A 16,828-nucleotide genomic window follows, 5' to 3' on the forward strand; every position below is an offset into this window, starting at 1 on the left:
CCTCCACAGAACAGCAAACTGCATCATCAGTGTTGTCAGTTTAACAAGCAAATGTATTCAGAATCTGATTTCTTTATTAATCCCTGTGGGGAAATTGGGTAATTCAACATAATTCAAAGATAAGAAGTGATACTTCATTGACTTCTGATGCAATTCTCAGCCATTTTGTTGTGACCATTCCACAACCTAGGAAGGAGCTCATAATTACTCTCTACATAAAGAGCCATTACTCTCTACCTAAAGAGCCATCACTTCCATTTAATATCACCACAATCTTTTAAACTGTTTAACACAGTTTTAAATGTTCTAGCAGGCTTTATCCAGGAATAATGTAAATGAAGGAACAATGTTTAATGTACTGAACACATCGTTCATGTGCTCTAATCAACCAATCATGTGACAGCAGCACAATATATATAGTCATAGAGATACAACAGCAGAACACCACATCAGGTTTCATTCCTGTTAACCACGCACATAAAGCTAACACGAACTGCACATTTGAATGTCTGTGTGTGTGTCTGTCTGTTTGTGTGAGAGAGCGAGTAAGAGAGCGTGTGTGTGAGAGAGTGTGTGTGTGTGAGTGTGTGTGTGTGAGAGAGTGTGTGAGAGTGTGTGTGTGAGAGTGTGTGTGTGTGTGAGAGTGTGTGTGTGTGTGAGAGTGTGTGTGAGTGTGTGTGTGTGAGAGAGAGAGAGAGTGTTTTGTGTGCGTGTGAGAGAGAGAGAGTGTTTTGTGTGCGTGTGAGAGTGTGTGTGCGTGTGAGAGTGTGCGTGTGAGAGTGTGTGTGCGTGTGAGAGTGTGTGTGTGTGTGTGAGAAAGAGAGAGTGTGTGTGTGAGAAAGAGAGAGTGTGTGTGTGAGCGAAAGACAACAATTATTCTGTGTCTATTGTAGTCTCAGCTTTCTGTTTTTGGCTGATAGTTGTGAAACCTAATGTGATCCTAAGCTGTTGTAGCTCATCCATCTTAAGGTTTCTTGGTTTGTGTGTACTGTGGTGTTTTTTTGTTTGTTTGTTTGTTTTGTTTTATTTGTTTGTTTTTGTTTTTTACCACAATTATAAAGAGTGATTATTTCAGTTTCTGTATCCTTCTTTGTTGGCTTAAACCAACCTGGCCATTTTCCTCTGAGCTCTCTCATGAACAAGGTGTTTTCACCAAAAGAACCATCACTCACGTGATGTTTTATTGTTTTTCCACATCATTCTGTGTTAACATCTAATGACTTCCGTTCCTAAAAAAAATCTGGTACTAACAATCATACCGCAGCCAAACTTGCTGACATTGTTTCTTCATGCTGATGGTGGATGTGAACATAATCCAAAGCTGTTGCCTGAATCTGCATGATTTTATACTTTGCACTGCTGCCACACAATTGGCTTAAATTACATAACTATGAACGAATAGGTTAATATGTTAACCTATAAAATGCTTGGTAAGTGTCTTTTCCAGGAAGAATTTTCCTTTAAGTAGTAATACTTTGTTTGGAAACGTACATTTCACATAAAATAAAAATGCACCAAACAGTACATTTTCCTAGGGATACAGACACTGAACCAGATTTAAATAACCCAGATAACCTCCAAGACTACAGAAATGACAAATCTCTATAATACCTTCCTGTTAAATATCTTGTGATATTTGCTTGCTTGTATTTCAATCCTTTATATTGATGATTAATTGCTTATACATTTTTTTTTATTATTTGAAAGCCTGAAGAAATAAAGTATTGTAAATAATGTCACAATATGACCATCAGCACAGTGTGATCTTTCTCATCTGGGACTGGTTTCCAGCATCATCCCACTGCTGATGAATTGGAACAATCTGAAAACATTAAAAAATATCTTTTTTTTTTTTTTTTTCTTTTTTGAAATCAGAGTTGTCCTTGCATGTCAGGAATGTAATAAATAAAAATGCACCAGATTTTTCTCATCTTCTATTCAGTTTATTATGTAGTAAATCATGGCTTTTCATGTAAGGTTTTGATTGTAGCACATCCTTGCTGGAAGTTCTAGCTTGGTCTGACTAGCTGCCAAAATACAAGGTTGAGCTGATCAAACAAAGAACTAGTTTCTGAACTACTGCAAGTATTGCTATAACATACTGTGTTCCAAACGGCTCCTTACATAGAAATTAACACTAGCAAAACGTAACTTTATTTACCCATCATCCCTTACATTGCCATTCCATTAAACAGGCAGAGGTTGAATCTTTGGCTCCCATAAAAAAAACATTTTAATGACGTGACATACGGCTAAGTACGGTGAACCATACTCCGAATTCGTTCTCTGCATTTGACCCATCCAAAGTGCACACACACATCAGTGAATACACACCCGGAGCAGTGGGCAGCCATTTATGCTGTGGCGCCCGGGGAGCAGTTGGGGGGTTCAGTGCCTTGCTCAAGGGCACCTCAGTCGTGGCCGGCCCGAGACTCGGACCCACAACCTTAGGATTACGAGTCAGACTCTCTAACCATTAGGCCATGACTTGCCCAACATATATGCTGTGCTATACATTTTAACAGTTTATAGATACATTTAAAGTGAATTCCTGTAAAGGTGGCACATTGGTTTAGTGTATAGCACGCTTGGTATTCATGGATTTAGGGGTTTCCTCCAGGTACACTGTTTTCCTTTATGTCTACAGACATGTTGATTGGCATCTTTAAAGTACCTGTGGTGTGTGCATTGTGTCCTGAGATGGCTTGACACCCCGTCCCTGGTGTCTCCTGCCTTGTGCCCAGAGTCCCCTGGGATAGACTCCAGATTCCTCGTGTAGGATGAACAGTATATAAAAAGAATATATCCATTATATGGATGGATCCTTTTATCGCTTGTCTTACAGTATATATCAGCTATACATAGAGAACGCAGACTCTCCACTGCTGTCCCACGGGGCTCAGTACTTGGTCCTCTTCTTTTCTCCCTGTATAATCACTCTCTTGGTGAAATTATTTCCTCACACGGGTTCTCTTACCACTGCTATGCAGATGATACACAACTTATCTTCTCTTTCCCACCCTCAGATACCACTGCTTCTGTTCGGATCTCAGCATGTCTGGCAGAAATATCATCGTGGATGAGGGCTCATCAGTTGAAGCTCAATCCGATTCATCCCCAGGTCATGATCCTGCGATATCCCTGAATAGTGATGTGATCTCCCCTTCAGTCACAGCTCGCAACCTTGGAGTAACCATGGACAGTAAACTTTTCCTTGCATGTTGCTAATGTGACACGCGCATGTCGGGTTAAATTCTCTACAATATTAGAAGGATTCGGCCATTTTTGTCCACACAGGCTGCTCAGGTACTTGTTCAGTCTCTCATCATCTCAAGACTGGACTCCTGCAAGCCACTGCTGGCAGGTCTACCTATGAACGCAATTCGTCCTCTGCAAATGATCTAAAATGCAGCTGCCTGACTTGTTTCCAACCTGCCTAAGTTCTCGCACACCAACCCGCTGCTGCGATCCCTCCACTGGCTTCCAGTAGCTAAACACATTCAAAACACTGATGCTTGCCTACAAAGCCAAAAATGGACCAGCTCCATCTTCTCTCAAAGGCCATATCACTCTTAGCACCACACCTCACACCCTTAGAGCTACCAGCACTGCTCGACTGGATCCAGCAAGTATACAGCAAGACTCTTTTCTGTTCTGGCACCAAGGTGGTGGAATGAACTTCCCCTACTGGTCGGACAGCTGAGGCACTGGCTATCTTCAAAACCAAGGTTGAAGACCTACATATTCATCAGGGCTCTCAAGTGTCACGCATTGAGCGTGTCTCCCTTGGAGTGCTTAGTCGAGCCTGTCACTTATCAGCGAATCAAAAAAGAGGCTACACAATAGCCAATCAGAAAATAGCACTATTGTATCTGGGTAAGATTTAATGCAACAACCAATGAAAAAAAGCAAATCCTGGAATTGTTCAGCATCGTCCTCGTTCACCCACAGAGAAAACCAATGGAGCTGCGAGCATCACTTTGAGCACAGAGTAAGTCATGATCTTAATGTTCAACAAATTCACAACTTATTTTACACAAAGAATGACATTTTGACTGCTGTTAGAGAAAGTTTCCCAGATAATCAGCATCAGGTTTTCATGAGTGTCTGCAACTTAGCCAACAGTTTTACAGCCTGTTCACTGACAACACCTGCTCAGAACAAGTAGTCAAGGCCAGTGCTTCTCAAACTGGTTGCCCTGAGATGGTGCCAGGGGGCCCTGGTTTTATGAAATTTTATAAAATAATAAATTTATCATAAATTCTGGGTAATTAAATCTCAGACAAATAAGGCTACTAACCACTAGCACTACATTGTATAATTTATTGTTTTGATTAATTCAAATATTAACCTTTGGAATGTTTTACGTCAGAAACTTTCTTGGGGGAGGGCAAGTAGGGGGCACCCCATTGTTGTTTTGGTGGTGGTGGTGGTGGTGGGGGGTGGAGGAGATGTCACTCTTGTCTGTCTTCAAAACTTGAGAGCCCTGTATTCATGACAACTAGCACTTCATTCCCTGTTTTGTTGTATGTGTTGTAACAGTGATCTTAAGTCTGTAGCCTAGTGAACTTTGCTTTTGTTCACCATCTAGTGAATTCGCTGCTTCAAGCGTCGAGTGTATTAATACCATCCTGTCAGAGACAGTTGTTGTCAGAGACACTTTTCTCGAAGCAACACATTCGAATTCTCCTCGAATGAACTCGAACATTCTGTTCTCAGCCAGGGGGTTTTCGGTTATAAACAGACTAATCAGTGATTACACTCAGAAATACACACCGCAGTGCTAATCATTGGGGCAGTAATTAGAGGAGAGGTCAGGGTGATGTAGGTTAGCTTGGAGTATGCGTACTACAACAACGGCTGCTTTCCGCCCGTGACGTCACGTAACGCCATATTGAATTTTTTTCCGCTTTCCCCCCCTCAACAGCAGCCATTAGCACGTCGCTTCGTGGTGGATTTACACGCTCGGAAACATGGAAATTGACACCCTTCAAGAGGCACTAAAAGGTTGTTATTGTTGTTGTTTACTTAATGTACTAGTTATCGTAGCAGGCCGGTGGCGTAGAGACGAGAGCTAACGGCTAAACACAGAGCGGTGTTGTTAGCCACCGAAACCTTTACGTTAGCACGACAACTTGGCGCTCGTTAGCGCTCACCGCTAACTTCATTATGTTCAGATTTGACCTTCTGTCTTTTTCACGAGTTCTATCACGCTCTTTCGTGGTATAAAACATTTTAGTCATATCGAGTCTTCGCCTGGTGGGTGTACACAGCTAGCGAGGTTAGCGGTTAGCTGCTAATTGGTAGCCATTCCGGCAAGTTGTGAGTCGCTAGCTAGCTAGCTAGCTGTGCATTACACACGCCAAAGTAATATGTTTTTTTCCTGAAGTGTCCCAATGACGTTTTGTTCTTTCGCTGTATACGCTTTTGTCTTTGTCAAAGTTGTACATGGCTTAAAGAGGAGAAACGTCTCAGCTAAGCCAACATTTCAATTCACTGAAGCCTGTGTTACATTTTAGCTTATTACGAATCTGAGAGCATCAAAGCCGGTAATCTGTCAGTTTAATATTTAGATTTTTTTTTTGATCAACTATATTTATAATAATAAGTTGTAGAGGTTTGTGCGGTTAAAAGTCGTGGTTAATTTGTTGTTATACAATTTAATTCTAACCATGATGCTGGTACTGGAAGAGCAGTGTGAGTGAACTCCTCCTGTGTTCCTCTGTTGTTCTCAGATTTCGAGAAGAAAGGGAAAAATGAAGTGTGTCCGGTATTGGACCAGTTTCTGTGCCATGTCGCTAAGACCGGAGAGACCATGTAAGTCATGTGGACAATCTCTAACAAACCTTTTTTTTTTCTTCTAACAAGTAGAACAAATAGCATCACAGAGAATATTGTCACGTGAATGTCTTTCAGCCTGCTCTCCTTACTTAATTTGTACATATTGAATAAACGTGTGTGTGTCTGTCTGTCTGTCTGTCTGTAGGGTCTCCTGGTTGCATTTCAAAAGTTACTTTCTGTTCAAACTGGAGAAGGTTATGGAAGACTTCCGAGCTTCAGCACCAGAGCAGAGAGGACCTGCGAACCCTAACGTGGAGTCTGTCCCGTTTGAGGAGATGAAAGAGAGAATATTGAAGATCGTCAACGGATACAACGGGTGAGTAAAGTTATCCAGGGGTGGAAAACCCCCTGATTCATCCAGAATGATCGTTTATCGTCATTGCACGGCTCAAAAAGAAACGTCACTTTACAGTGTACTAAAATGGGGAATAAAAATAACGAAGGATAGATATAAATAAAAAGGAGTACTAAGATAGATCCCCCGATCAGATTGGACAGTTCGGTTAAAATATTAAGAAATAGCCGCTCGTTATTGCACATCCAAACAGTGCGAACTGTCAAATACACACTTTTAAATACATGTAACATGTTTATAATTAAATTTTTATTGTTGTATATGTTGAACTGCATATTTCAAATTCAGTTTCAAACCATTTTAAGTACAAATCTACCTGATCAGATGGAACAATTTTATATATTATGATTATTTGTATCATCTCGGTTTTCTATTAATATTACTATACAAAGGGCATGGATAGCACTTTTGCCTTGTGCCTTCGGGTTGTGGGTTTGATGTCCCTGTTCTTTGGGGGTTTCCTCCAGGTACTCTGTTTTTTCCCCTGTCCAAAGACATTGTAAACTGATTGAGATCTTTAAATTGTCTATACGTTGTGGATGGGTGTGCGAGTGTATTTGTGATAGTCCACCTTGTGCATGGGGTTACAGTCTCTTAACCAATAACACAATATTCCAACAGGACATCTGCTTGGCCTTATGCCCAGACTACTGATTTGACCCCTCCTTACTGAATTGAGCAATAACGTAAAATGAATTTTGATAAACATTTAAAATGTGGAAGATCTAGAAGGATTTTATATTAAACAAAAATCCACTTTCATGCCTATTAGTACTGTTTGGGTTTGGCATTATGCAGTCTTTTAATAGCGTCTTACTGGCATGCTTGATTTCACATAAGTCAAAATATATCACACATGACTTGTCCTAAATTCCACATAAAATGGATTTAATAGAATTTAAATGTCATTCCTGAATCACTCCCTGCATTCTAGGTGTTTCTTTTGTTCTCCTTCATCTCCTTCCTTTTTTTTTTTTGCTTCGCATATAGTGTTAAATCAGCCATGTCAAGAGATAGATATATAATCGTAAAGATGTCCTCCTTTTTTTGCTTCTGTTGCCACAATAGCCTTCATACTGATTTTCCGAAAAGCGTATTCGGTCTTGTCCTGGCTGCATTAGTATTCCTAGCAGTTCAGGTCTGACTTTTGTTACTCAACCCCTTACATTTAATAATCATTCAATTCTTGCATTAAAGTGCAGGTGGAAACAGGGTTATGGATAATTGCAGAGTGGACATTCTTACCCCTGTGAAAGTAATATGTACAGACTGAGATAATCATATGTGAGGAACGAGACAGCTATTAAGTGATGGCTTTACTGTAACATTTGTGGTTTGTGTATTTGGTTTTTTGTTGACCAGTTAAATGGGTGAGAGAGACATGCACCATGAGGGAAAAGCAGGAGGTCAGGCATTCAGTTACCTAACATGCTTAGATCTAAATGAATAGTAATAACAATTATAATCAGTTGCATATTATATATTATTCAGTTCTGCATTAAGATGTTAATCCTTTTTTTTTTTTAACCCAATACTATACCCTAATGATGGTTTGAAAAACTGGTGGAGAGAACTGTTTAGATTTAAGGAATGATTTTAGTATTTAAATGTATATTTAAACACACTATTAGGATAATATTGTTAAATCTTAAGGGCAGACACTTAGCATGATATGAAAAAGTACCAGTGGCACATGCCCAATAATATGTATGCAATACATTTCTTTCCCAGGATTCCATTTACTATCCAGCGCTTGTGTGAGCTCCTCACAGATCCCAAGAGGAACTACACAGGAACAGAGAAGTTTCTAAGAGGTGTTGAGAAGGTGAGAATGGACTGTACTGGTCATTTTCAAATTGTTTGCATTTAGAATAGGATAGAACATGCACATTTAACCAGAATAAATACATTTCCATTTCTGATCAGGAAATACTGTGTAAATGAATAAGACAGGAAAACCAGAAGGTGCTCTGTTATGAAAACCCTCCCATGTTGAGAAACATGAAGCAACAGCTTTGCTTCTAAATGTTGTCATTCCTGGAGACCCTTACTTTGCAAAAATACTACATAAATGAGTTGAAATGGAATGTAACCAAATCAGCAATTACACATTATATGTAGAAACTGTTTATGTATTGGAACAATCACATTAATATGAACCTGTACTTTGAGTTTGGAGTCCCACTACTGTCAGAGCTGCTCTAACAGACAATTAACATCTTTTGACCAGTCAGACTTGAGGATTTAAGTGCTGGTGTATCAGTTGTTAAACTAATGATTTTATCTCCCCACCCTTTATTAGTAGCTTTATTTATTTATTTATTTATTTATTTTGAGATCTTGTTTTACGTAGTCTAGACCCCCCAAAAAATTTTCACCCCACAGCCTGAACATATAAAACCTGTCACTAGTGATTATAAAGAAAACACAACTCCTGATATTTAGAGCATATTTTATCAAGCTTGCAGAGCCTAGAGATCTTAGTACCTACAGTCCAGCTGGTCACACATTAAACTATTTAAAATGTTAATATTCTATGTTAACTATAGTAAAGGAAAAGGCTTGAATATGACTTGGCATTGTACTATTATGCTATTTTTATACTTTTGTCTTTTCTTAGAATGTGATGGTGGTCAGTTGTGTATATCCCACCTCAGAGTAAGTGCTATCAATTTATCCCAATTTACCTCAGTAGTTCTGCTCATCAGTGATTGTTGGTAATCGAGACTTCCCCCCCCCAATTCTCAGGAAAAACGGTTGTAGTGGTGTTAACAGAATGAATGGAGTCATGTTGCAAGGAAACGCATCCATATTCACAGACAGGTAAATTAGGATATGCTTATCAATAAATATATTACAATTCTATCTAACAAAGTAAATACTATGATTACATATTGAGCATTTATTCTTACTTAAGGGTGCACTCTGTTTTTTCAGGAAAGTGAACGGGCCAGGAACACCACGGCCGATGAACAGACTGAAAATTTCTTCGTCCAGTTCACTGGCCACAAATGGTTTGCTGGACAGCACAGAAAACAAAGACTCAAACACAACTCCTGGCCACAGCAAACCTGTCTGGTATACTTCTCTTACTCTTGTTTTCACTTATTCTACATTTTTATGGGCATGTTTCCTCTAAGTAGTTCTTTAAAGCTGCCATTGATATTCAGCTTGTTTTAGCTACATACAAGAAGTAAAATCATCCAACTGCAATTCCTCTCATATACAAGGTGGTCCACGGAAAACCAGCCCGCCTCCGGTTTGATGCCATTGGAGGCAGGCTACATCTCTGGCCTATCCTGTATACGAGAGGAATCGCAGTTGGATGATTTTTATTTTTTTAACGCTTGCTATTTTAACTCAAGCACTTTATGTATGGTTTTCAGTGATGTGCCTGTGTCAGGCCTTGGATCTCCCTTGAATAGCTGCATAAAGAACAAGCATGAGGATGAGGAAGAAAACCCAGAGGAAGAACAGCAGGAGGTGAAGAGGCTCAAGTTCAGTGAGGAAGGATGTGAGGATGAGGATGAAGACACTGAAGGTGAATCAGATGACAAAACCATGCAGTCCGAGGGGATGTCTTGTGTGTCGGGAAATGCAGACTCGCCATCATCCATGACACTGGAGAAACACGAAGGGCACGAGGGTGAGCGGGAGGATGCCAGTTCAACAGCAGCTTGTGAGGACCAAGGTATCACCTGAATGTTTGATCCTATTTTTAACCTCTGTTTATAAATGTGTTAAAATTAAATTAATCTGTCAATTATATCTAATGCAGTTTAAGCAAGATTTTTATACAGAAGAAGTATAAAAAGGTTAAGTTGTGTGGACACATTTGTGCACTTTGGGTTTATATGGCAAAAAATAAGAATCCAAACTATTCTTTTCTGTCTGCAGAGCCATCCAGTACGCAATCCGACTGTGACGAGAGGGAAGTTCCTTCTGGTTCTGTCCAGGAACCCAGTGACATGGACCAGTCAGAGCAGACAGCTCCTGCTTCCAGCCCTGAGAGGCAGGAGGAGGAAGGGGAGTGCAGCGAGCCGGACAGTAGCAGCAGCAGTAATGAGCTTGCCGCCGGCCCTGACGCCTCATCTGACTCCGCCCCCAGTGGTGCGGACTCGCCCACAGAGGGCAGAGTGGAGTTGGGGGATCTAGACTTAGAAAACACAGAAGAGCCAATGGAGCAGGATTAAGGCACCACCCGAACACAGACTTTGTAGCATAAACAGCCAGCGTGTGCAGATTTCAGAACACACTAACAGTAACAGGATGGGCTCTTTAACTGGGGCCAACAACAGCCTTTTGGTCCAGTGTCAGCTACTTTTTTCCAGCTTTCTAACCTGTTATGGGTGGACACACTATGCTGGTGTACATATGTAATTTTTTTTTTGTTTGTTAATTTCCTTTTTAGTTTTGTATTGAAGGTTTTAAACTGGAAGTTTTCATTCTCTTTCACTTACACCCTACCTTAGTACCACTGAATGCAGGTGGTCTTCAGAGGCATTTCCACTTCTGTTATAGTCCAGCAGAGGGATTATGGTTTCGCACTTTGGTTGGGGTTTCTCCCCCCCCCTTTTTGTAGTCCATTTACACAGACTTTATCTCCAGATCAGTAGATTTTCTCCTTATATAGTTTCCCCAAAGACTTCGAAGCAAGGGCCATAATTGTTGGTTCATATTCAGTTTATTTTCTCCCACGTACTTTGGGCTGTCAGTTAGGGGTTGTTACATCTGTCAGATTGTCTGCATGTGGGCCCATGTAGAAAGCTTGATCAGCTGTGTATTTTCATCTCTTCTACACCCCTGTCTCTACGTTGTCGCTCCCTTCCCTTTTTTTAAACTCTTGCTGTTACACCCTAGTCTGTAACGAAGGAAAGAGTTTCATATAAAAGGTACGTATACTTGGAGGAAAAGAGTTCAAGTGAATTACCTTTTTTTGGTTCACAACAATAATTTATATGAACGTTTCAATGAATCACTCTATTTTTGAGAAATTTAAGAAATTTTTTTTTTTTTTTGGATGCCAGTCTGAGCACTAGTCAGATTGAGCTAAAACCGTGTGTTTGTGAAAGTGAGAGAATGTGTGCGAGGCGCTCATGTCTATACCACACTGTCTCACCGGTTACAACTGACTGCCTCTACTGCACCTGTACTGTTTTGATATTTAGAATTTTTAAAGTTCGGTAGTTTTGTAGAGCATTGTGTTAACTGCTGTTTGTGGATCCATATTATTGTAAGACCTTTCTGTGTATACTGAATGCGTGTGCTTTCAATGCAGTATTCAGGTGAAGCAATAAATGTTCTGATTTTAAATGTGCACATGAAGTGTTTATTCTTATTGTATTTTCTTATTGATTTGTCTGTTTTCCATCATTGTTCATATGACATCTTTGTAAGCAGCGAATAAGAACTTCTGCTGTGCATACACATGGACTAAAATAGTAATGATGACGCATGCAAAATGGTCCAAATGTTTCTTTACACTTCAACAAATGGCATAAGCTTGTTCATAATTTATCACTAATATTGCATTCCAGTTCATTTTGTAAAAATTCGCATTGTACATTAAACTGCTTTTTAAGATGTTTGTCCTGTTCAGTCAAGAGTCGATCTGTTACTGATTAAAAAAGCGTAGGTGAGTATATAATGATCATCTATGATATTAAAAGCCCTGACAGGTGAAATGAAACACTTATCTTATTAAAGTGGTGCTTGTCAAGAGGTAGGATACATTAAGCAGCATGTTAATTGTCAGTTCTTGAAAATGATTTGTTGGAGGCTGGAAAAAATAAGCAAGTGGAGGGAGCGGAGTGATTTTATTGAGGGCCACACAACTGGGTCAGAGTATTAAATGCTTACCAAAACATTGTTATCCGTTCCTTATCCAGCTTATTTTTATGGTTTCTTATCTAAAATAAACACAATTTTACACTTGCACATACAAAGTCTCTATCACAAAAGTATCCATAACAGCTGAATGGCATTATCAGTACTAAAATTGTTCTAAAACTAAATAAAACTTGACCAACTGGAATTTTCACACAAATGCTGAGTCATTTCTTTCCCCAACCTGTGAAATGTCACCAACTGGTGGTGTTCTTTAAAAGGCATTGGCAGACTTCTCTCCTGGCAGTGTTTACAGAGATGCACAAGCATCCTGTTCACTCAGTGGACACAAACCTTGTGAAGAAAGAATCTGCTGTTATCATCAGTGGGGCAAGCCACAGCAGCACAGACTACTGGGGGTGGGAACACAATCCTGGATATCCCTATCAAGTCCCCTAAGAGCTGCAACTGGGCTCTATAATTGTGGAGAGGTAGATCATTTCTATGTGGAGTGCCCCAAGATGCAGGTGGATTAGGGTTCCCTCGGGCCTCCACTTCCCCAGTAACCTCTCCTGGTCAGCAGTCAGGTACTGTTGGTACTTTTGCAACAATAACACCTCTCTCTGACTTCCCCTTGGAGTAGCTGAGTGATGACATTCTACGGCATGCCTTCACCCATATTTTGGTCATTGACAGTTATGAAGTGTGGCCATTAGTCACCCTATCCTACCCGTACTTCTGCATTATTTATGATATGATACAAAGACAAACTTAATTGCTATAAATGTCTCTTTGCTGTTTAGGAGGTACTCCAGGCTTTCCATTTAAAGCTTTATATGGCCAGAAGCCTCAGGGTTTTTGACATGGTAAAGGAAAAATTGGTGCACAAGCCAAAGCTTTCCAGTGACTGATAGCCAAAATTCTTTGTCTGTACAGTGCCTTACAGAGATGAATATATTTTCTTGAGATGGATGGCCTTATGTCAAGGCTTGTGAAGTTTGCAACTAGATGGAAGGAGATGCAGAATCTGGCCTTCCATTTGGGGTACGGGCAGGTGTATCCCTAAATAACAGTGGCAATTCCTTCCTACAGTGCCAAAATTCAGATTTTAGAATTCAAATTCAGAGCACGGTTCTAACTCTATATTTAAGCTTTACATTTTTTTTTCATTTGAATGATTTCTTTATTAGATTTTTTAGTTAGTAATATCGGCCTAAATATCATTTTCCCTAATCCGAGCTTACATTCATGTTACACATACTTTAGTCTTTATCTATTTTAATGAACGGCTTTGTTTCATAGCTGTGTAGCTCACGGCACGATTTCAGTGTCATGAGACTGTCTGTAACCTCTGTACCTAACACTGACTGAAATTTACCCTGCCTCTCAGAGGAAATAAAAAGTGGATTGCCCAAATCCAGCCATGGTGCTTAGCAGCCTGCTGTGTTTAACTGTAGACTTTGAACGCCAGTCTCTGGGGAAATAAGCCAAGTCACTTGGGTAATAGACAGAGCTCTTAAATCAAAAGAGGTGTCATTTAATTCACAGATCTTTCAATGGCTGTGCTCATTAAAAACATTGAGCCTTTGTGACACGGGAAAGTTTGCCAAGTGCAAGCTACTTACAATAAAACACGAGGCAGCAGTGTCAGTATTGAAGGAATTATAAGGTATGAGTGCATTTATATGGTATGAGTGCATTGTGTGAGATGCATACACTTTTCTACAGAGTACCAGCTGCAAGTCACCAAATGGGGATCTATTGACCTTTATTAAGTGTATCTATATTAGCTTCCTGGTGGTCCAGTGGCAGGATCCTGCAACCATCCCCTGTTGTGAATCCAAAGAGGGAGCAGCCGAAAGAATAACGTTAGATGTATGTATATTATCTTTAATGTTAAAGAACAGAAAATGTCTACTTTAGTCAAACAGCTCTGAAAACCTAGTGTGTAGTGTAAAATATGCATGCCAAAGAAAAAAATGGGTAATCAGGCAGTCTATAGGTCAAGTAGACAGGACAGCATACTTTTTCCCCACTGAAGAACAATGCATTTGAAGATTAAATAGTCACTGTTCAGTTCCAAATATTGCCATATGGCACATACTGGACACGCCAAGTAAAGCTCTGCAGGCACACTTTCATGAAATACTGTGATATCAATCCACTTGCTATAGATGTGGGTGGTATGACCTTGGGCAGAAACTCCAGTTTTAGAGACAAAGTCACGTCTGTATTACCTGGCCTTCAGTGCATGCAAGATGAGTTTTATCGTTATGGCACTCTTTGTGCTGAGGTGATTGCTAGTACAAAGTCAGTTATAGAGACATCCTGCATGGGCACAAAAGAAGAACCCTTAAGGGACTCCAGCACTAGGGGGAAGATGGGTGGGGGAAATGTCACATGAAGATACAGATAGCATATGCGCTGTATTGAAATAGCACTGCTCGTGTGAAATTGAGGGCCAGATAGATTCATTTCCTGATTTTTAACAGAGCAAAACAGCCACACAAGGTAGATTATGAAGGGTTGACTTACACAGCTCTTACATTTACATTTACATTTACATTTACAGCATTTGGCAGACGCCCTTATCCAGAGCGACGTACATAAGTGCTTAAATCTCTAACACTGAATACATTAATGCTGGTTCACTAGGTTACATACTTAAGATACCATGAGTTTAAAACATTTGTTCAAAGTTACAATGAAAAAGTCTCAAATTTTTTTTTTTGTTTTTTTTTTTAAATGCAAAAGATAAGGAAAGAAATGCTAGTTGAAGTGTTTCCTGAATAAGTAGGTCTTCAACCGCCGCTTGAAAATAGCCAGTGACTCAGCTGTCCGGACCTCTAGGGGAAGTTCATTACACCACCTCTTGATTTAACTTAACTCAAACCAGCAGCCATGAAATGTAGAGTGGTCTCCAAAAATATGTACATATATATATGTATGATTTGTTGCCAAGGATATAATGTCAATTATATTGGTAGTTTCATAGTTCAAATTGTAGTCAAATCAATTTGTACAGCTCCATTAGGTATAAATGAGGTCAGACACTAAAACTGAAGATCCTGTGGTGCTCCTAAAGTGGCTACAACCTGTATCTGCAATATTAAACAACATTAGTTTGAAGATATAGAAAAAACTAGAAAAAAAACTGTATTTTTTCAAAATCAGTTCAATGATTGTCTGAAATTCACTTTGATTTTATTGAGAGAATATAAAGAAATTCTGACCATAAAAGAAGGAAATATCAAATAAACAAAGGGGAACCGTGTGTATACATTACATTACATAGTATGATGGTGTGGCCACACATTGATGCAAAAAAATCTGGATAAAATTGAAACGAATAGCACAAGAATGATACATATAAAGCTCCCCATGTCATCTGTGGTGAATATGCTTGGTCCAGTGTTATCAGACATAAAAATAAGTATAACTTTATACCTGTGATGTAGTACAGTATGGGGACTTTTGTTGATGAGTTGATCAAAGTATTCAGTTTTTTCTGAATGGATTTTTATTTTATTTTTTATGACAAAATAAAACAAACAATCTGCCCAATTTAACATACAGACCCATCCAAAGATATTGAAACAGCAAGGACAGTTCATTTATTCTTGCTATAGACGCAAAGACATTTGGGATTGAGATGAATATGATATCTGAGAATTCCAACTTTAATTTCCTGATTTAGATTTAGACGTTTTAAACAACTTAGAACAATGCACTTTCTTTATGAACTCTCCTATTTTACAAGCAATCAAAAGCATCAGAGCATATACAAATAAGCATATATAAACATTTAATATTTGGTTGCAATATCCTTCACTTGCAATAATCACATTAAGACAGCAACCAACTGAAATCACTCCTGAACTCTGTGCTAAGCCTCCACACACATTACCATGGAAACAACTGATGCCAGAATGCACACTTTAACACTTTAAATCATCGATCATGTATGTCACTTTCCTCATTTACTGCACTGATGTGCTGCTTAAATCATACCAACATCAACACTGTAACCTGACAGGAATGGGGATTAAGTGGCAATCACAAACATTAATGCACTTACACCTAATCATTTTACTTAACTTTATAAAGTTTACATGAACTTTTCATTATAGTCCCAGTTATGAATCATATTGCTACCCATGTTACAATTTTATTTTGTGTAAACCTCTGTGTACTCACTCCACTGGTTCCCCCTTCATGCATGCTTTTTGTTCCTTTTACACTTTATTTATGTCCTGTCAGTATTCTATACATATATCTAGCTTTCTGGGTCCAGAGGAAATGTTATTTAATCTCACTGTGCACTAGACACTGTATATGGGTATGAGGACAATATAGATCTACTTGAATTGGCTAGAACTTTCCAGGCTTGTACCACAGCTTCAGTTGTTGTTTGTTTTCTGGAGGGTTGGGGGTTCTCCCTTCAGTGATTGACTTGGCCATTTTAAAACCTTACCTCTTTTCCCAGCTTCAAAATGATTTTCTTTTCTCCCATAGACAGCTCTCTGGTCTTCAGGTTGTTTTATCATTTTTAACAACAAATGCAGTCTTCACAGGTAAAATCCAGGGCTCACATCAAGGGTAGATATTCAGAGCTTTTAACAGTTTAAACAATCACTCTTACAGGGTACACCTGGGTAACAAGAAACAGTTTAGTCTTTTAGTCCATTCTTATATTATTGATCAATGGAAAAACAAAAGGTGTCATGTTTTAGGGCTGTCTCAATCAGCTCCCTAGATTATGAATCGATATATTGTGTATGTGAGTTGGGGCACTGGTAAAGTGTT

General features: G+C 39.3%; 1 protein-coding gene across 1 annotated transcript; it reads left to right on the forward strand.

Annotated features, from left to right (window-relative positions):
• Window positions 1–4,694: 4,694 nt before the first annotated feature.
• On the forward strand, window positions 4,695–11,513 carry ppp4r2b (protein phosphatase 4, regulatory subunit 2b). The gene is made up of 9 exons (XM_027147197.2): window positions 4,695–5,007; window positions 5,736–5,817; window positions 5,987–6,157; window positions 7,928–8,021; window positions 8,817–8,854; window positions 8,945–9,019; window positions 9,134–9,274; window positions 9,583–9,887; window positions 10,094–11,513. The coding sequence occupies exons 1-9, from the start codon at window positions 4,974–4,976 to the stop codon at window positions 10,387–10,389; spliced, it is 1,236 nt and encodes a 411-aa protein (XP_027002998.2). The 5' UTR covers window positions 4,695–4,973; the 3' UTR covers window positions 10,390–11,513.
• Window positions 11,514–16,828: the final 5,315 nt, after the last annotated feature.

Source organism: Tachysurus fulvidraco, chromosome 5 (assembly GCF_022655615.1).
Source record: "Tachysurus fulvidraco isolate hzauxx_2018 chromosome 5, HZAU_PFXX_2.0, whole genome shotgun sequence".
In the NCBI taxonomy this organism is placed as follows: domain Eukaryota; kingdom Metazoa; phylum Chordata; class Actinopteri; order Siluriformes; family Bagridae; genus Tachysurus; species Tachysurus fulvidraco.